The sequence below is a fragment of the Branchiostoma floridae genome, chromosome 7 (genome assembly GCF_000003815.2).
Source record: "Branchiostoma floridae strain S238N-H82 chromosome 7, Bfl_VNyyK, whole genome shotgun sequence".
In the NCBI taxonomy this organism is placed as follows: domain Eukaryota; kingdom Metazoa; phylum Chordata; class Leptocardii; order Amphioxiformes; family Branchiostomatidae; genus Branchiostoma; species Branchiostoma floridae.
Genome location: NC_049985.1, coordinates 17,697,154 through 17,701,662, shown reverse-complemented (window position 1 = coordinate 17,701,662; position 4,509 = coordinate 17,697,154). Strand labels below are relative to the sequence as shown.

At 42.8% G+C, this 4,509-nt stretch overlaps 1 protein-coding gene across 1 annotated transcript in view; it reads left to right on the top strand.

Moving 5' to 3' along the window:
- Nucleotides 1-4,509, top strand: part of LOC118420111 (PGAP2-interacting protein-like) — a 21,674-nt gene that overhangs the window by 11,541 nt on the left and 5,624 nt on the right. The window contains 4 exon segments of the mRNA XM_035826814.1: nt 1,796-1,941; nt 3,072-3,151; nt 3,860-3,965; nt 4,341-4,476. Of these exon segments, the coding sequence (XP_035682707.1) occupies nt 1,796-1,941; nt 3,072-3,151; nt 3,860-3,965; nt 4,341-4,476 (468 nt within the window).

Below are 4,509 nucleotides of genomic sequence, written 5' to 3'. Positions count from 1 at the left end.
GGAGAGATATAAGCCTGAATCTTTTTCCTGGAAGGGGTATTGGATATCGGTTCATAGGCATTTAGTCGGCGCCGCACGGACCAGAAGCCAGACTGAGTACGAAAGTGCGTGCCCGCCGGTCTAATAGACGACAATGGGTTCTTTACTGCGCGCACTGTATATCAACGATACTAAAGGCATCTAATCGTGATTTATTGTGCACATCACAGCATATATGATAAATGATCAAGTTACTACATGACAGATATATTATGTGTAATCTCTCCTTGGTTCAGATGACCGTTCAAGCCGACATGCAGCGTGGCCCGTCGGCGCCTCCAGCGCTTAGCGGCGTTCAATATCTGCCGGAAAACAAGAAAAAGAAATTGAATTTTGAGTCCCGGCTTTTTGTTACCACGAAAAGTAATAAATTTGTAGTAAGAAGTACTATCACGGCCTGACATTAATCTGTAACGAAATGACTTCGACATGTAACGAAAAGACTTCGTGGTGTAACGAAATGACTTCATGGTGTAACGAAATGACTTCATGTGTAACGAAAAGACGTGTAACGAAAAGACCATGTAACGAAACGACCTGTATTCCATGTTAATACAGCACAGCAAATCTTAACAGAGTATTCCTGCATGTTACAGGGAGAGAACGTACATCCTGCTGGCCATGACTGTGCTGTGTGTGGGACCTACTGTTTGTTACATGTTAATAAAGCACAGCAAATCTTAGCAGAGTATTCCTGCATGTTACAGGGAGAGAACGTACATCCTGCTGGCCATCTCCGTGCTGTGTGCGGGACCTACTGTTTGTTACATGTTAATACAGCACAGCAAATCTTAACAGAGTATTCCTTATGTTACAGAGAGAGAACGTACATCCTGCTGGCCATCTCCGTGCTGTGTGTGGGACCTACTGTTTGTTACATGTTAATACAGCACAGCAAATCTTAGCAGAGTTTTCCTGTATGTTACATGAGAATATGGCAGATTTCAGTATAATATAAATATATAATTCCTGTATGTTACAGAGAGAGAACATACATCCTGCTGGCCATCTCCGTGCTGTGTGTGGGACCTACTGTTTGTTACATGTTAATACAGCACAGCAAATCTTAGCAGAGTTTTCCTGTATGTTACATGAGAATATGGCAGATTTCAGTATAATATAAATATATAATTCCTGTATGTTACAGAGAGAGAACGTACATCCTGCTGGCCATCTCCGTGCTGTGTGTGGGACCTACTGTTTGTTACATGTTAATACAGCACAGCAAATCTTAGCAGAGTATTCCTGCATGTTACAGAGAGAGAACGTACATCCTGCTGGCCATGAATGTGCTGTGTGTGGGACCTACTGTTTGTTACATGTTAATACAGCACAGCAAATCTTAGCAGAGTTTTCCTGTATGTTACAGAGAGAGAACGTACATCCTGCTGGCCATCTCTGTGCTGTGTGTGGGACCTACTGTTTGTTACATGTTAATACAGCACAGCAAATCTTAGCAGAGTATTCCTGCATGTTACAGAGAGAGAACGTACGTCCTGCTGGCCATGACTGTGCTGTGTGCGGGACCTTCTGTTTGTTACATGTTAATACAGCACAGCAAATCTTAGCAGAGTATTCCTGCATGTTACAGAGAGAGAACGTACATCCTGCTGGCCATGACTGCGCTGTGTGTGGGACCTACTGTTTGTTACATGTTAACACAGCACAGCAAATCTTAGCAGAGTTTTCCTGTATGTTACATGAGAATATGGCAGATTTCAGTATAATATAAATATATAATTCCTGCATGTTACAGAGAGAGAACGTACATCCTGCTGGCCATCTCCGTGCTGTGTGTGGGCGCCGCCATGCACCTCACCAGGACTCACGGCTCCAGCCTCGCCTTCCTCAACATCGACTCTGCTGGACCACACAACCTCTTCAAGAAGTTTGTCGGACCTTGTAAGTAACAAAACAAATGGAAGTGATCTTGAACCAGTTTTAGCTCACTGAAGAGCAATTCTTCTATTGGTGGTGACAGAGAAGACAGATGCTTGTACAGTATTTACAGGTTCATTGTATGGGGAAAGTCCCCTACCGGTAGTTCTTTTCAACAAGCACAATGAACAGATCCTGTCCTAAGGACTTTTGTACATTATGCACTCTAAGTACAGTAGTCCTAACTCTGACACTGCACATCTGATGTCTGTCCTGATCTTGGTGCTAAACAACAGGCATGCATAACTTGAAAGTTCATCTGTGTTGGTAGAAGTCATTATTCTACTATCTAGTTGAACTGTAATATCCAACACAAAAATTGGACTCACCCAAATTTTCTGGGTAGGGACGTGGTTGTTCATTCCTTGACAAAGACTGGTGCTGTTCAGTCGAAAATTTGGGTGAGTCCAATTTTTGTGTTGGATATTACAGTTAAATTAGTTTAAATACAGCCATACATATTAAAACAGATGTTTTAGTTCCCTATACTCATGAGCAGCTAAACAGTTATACACAGCTGATGTTTTCAATGGTGTCAGATCACAGCAATAGTGAACCAGCCATTCCAGTTCCTAGTTGGCTAGTTCAGAGCAGGGCTCTAGCCAGCTCAAATTTTTTTTCCGTCAGCCAATTTCCATTGTCGCGAAAACACTATTCCAGGAGTTAGAGAGACAGAACTGAGACCGTGAAAAACGGGTTTTTAATGAGATTATTGTATGTGAAAGGGCACCGACACACTTCGTCAACAATAATAACAATAGCAAAACAAACAGTGTGTGGCTTTTACGGCCGTGGACGGCGTCCCCAAGCCGCCTGTAGCTTCCACCAAGGATTTTTGTCCGTCAAGGTTGACGGATTGGTTTTAAAAGTTTTCCGTCACACGCAGCAAATTTCTGTCAATTGATGGAAAAACGGACGCTGGCTAGAGCCCTGGTTCAGAGTTGGCTAACTGTCCCTGTCCTTGGTGCTGAAGATCCAGCTCATGATCCAGAGAGTCATCAGTACAGCTCTGCAGTGATATATACAGCCCATTACTTCCTTCACAGATAATATACTTCACATTACAATGCTCTACTTGTCTCTGTTTACTCCAGTTCTGTCCATAATTGTGATCGGAGGCCTGGGAGGATTTGTGTGGAGACACAACCCACAACCTTTCAACCACCCAGCTAAGGTAAGACTTACTGGAAGTATTTTAACATTTGCACATCAGAGAGCCATTCCTCTGCTGTTCAATAAAACCACACGTATTTACAAACCCCTAAGAGAGTTTACAGGTTTAGATGCTGGCCATGGGAAGTAATTTGAACGTCCATCTTTGAATTTGATTTGTCAGTGACATTGCGAGTCACAGCTTTACCTACCTGCCATGATTCAGCTGGTAGTCCAAGAAGTGTCAGACTACAGCCTGACAGTTTTTATCTGTTTCAGACTGATCCTAAGGCCACACCAATTTAATTTCTTGGTTCACGGATTCGCTCGCTCCTATTTTTTGGAAAATAAAATAAAAATTACCACTCAGCAAATTTTCACCATTAATGAAACCATTCACCAACTTTCTGGTGTAGCAAATTGGCCTTTACATAAAAACTGACATGTGCTGTTACTGTACAGTAATAGTGTTTTTGTACTTTTTTCAAGCTGAAAACTTTTTATTCTTTATGTTTTGGATTAGCCCTTAACTTTACCCCAACCATTTTACAATTTTTATTTTTATTTCGCCCTCTCGCTCCATATTTTTTATGAAAAAATCCGTGAACCAAGAAATTAAATTGTTGTGGCCTAAGGACACTTTTCTGGTAGCTGAACTTCCATCTGTAGATTTTGAATGTTAGCCATGTTTAATTGTAGCTGACAGATTTCACCTGTGCTTTCCCCCCAGACTGACCCTAAGGAGTTCACCAGTCTGATCTGGACGTTCCACTTTGGGTACGACAACCGCGGCTGGCCCAGCTTCGAGAGGGCCGCCAGGATGCTGGAGGAAACGGGTACAGATATGCTTCTGTCTTCTTCATTGTAACAACAGCAAACTTAGTCAGCTCCTTTAGTGTAGAGGTTCACACTTTTGTAAGATTAGAATGGCAGCTATATATATATTATAAGACAATTAACAATATGGGGGCTAGGAATTCCAATGGAATCAAATTTTGTCTTTTCTTTTGCACCTCCACCATGTTTATTGGCATATAAAACCTGCAAATGGCACCCCCCCCTCCCCACAACAATGAGTGGAACACAACTACTGAAGCTGGAGCCAAGCCTGGTCTAACGTTAGATTTGTAGGCTTCTTGATATGAAGTAAGATGAAAAGATAAAGTCTCTGTTTAAGACAGAAGCATGATCCATGTAACCTTGACCCCCAGGAGCTGACGTGATCACGTTACTGGAGAGTGATGCCTCGAAGCCGTACCTGGGAAATAACGACCTGGCCATGTGGCTGGGGGAGCGGCTCGACATGCACACCGACTTCGGGGTGTCCACACGGGACCACACATGGGGGTGAGCAGGACATTGTTCTTACTGTGGGGCTCT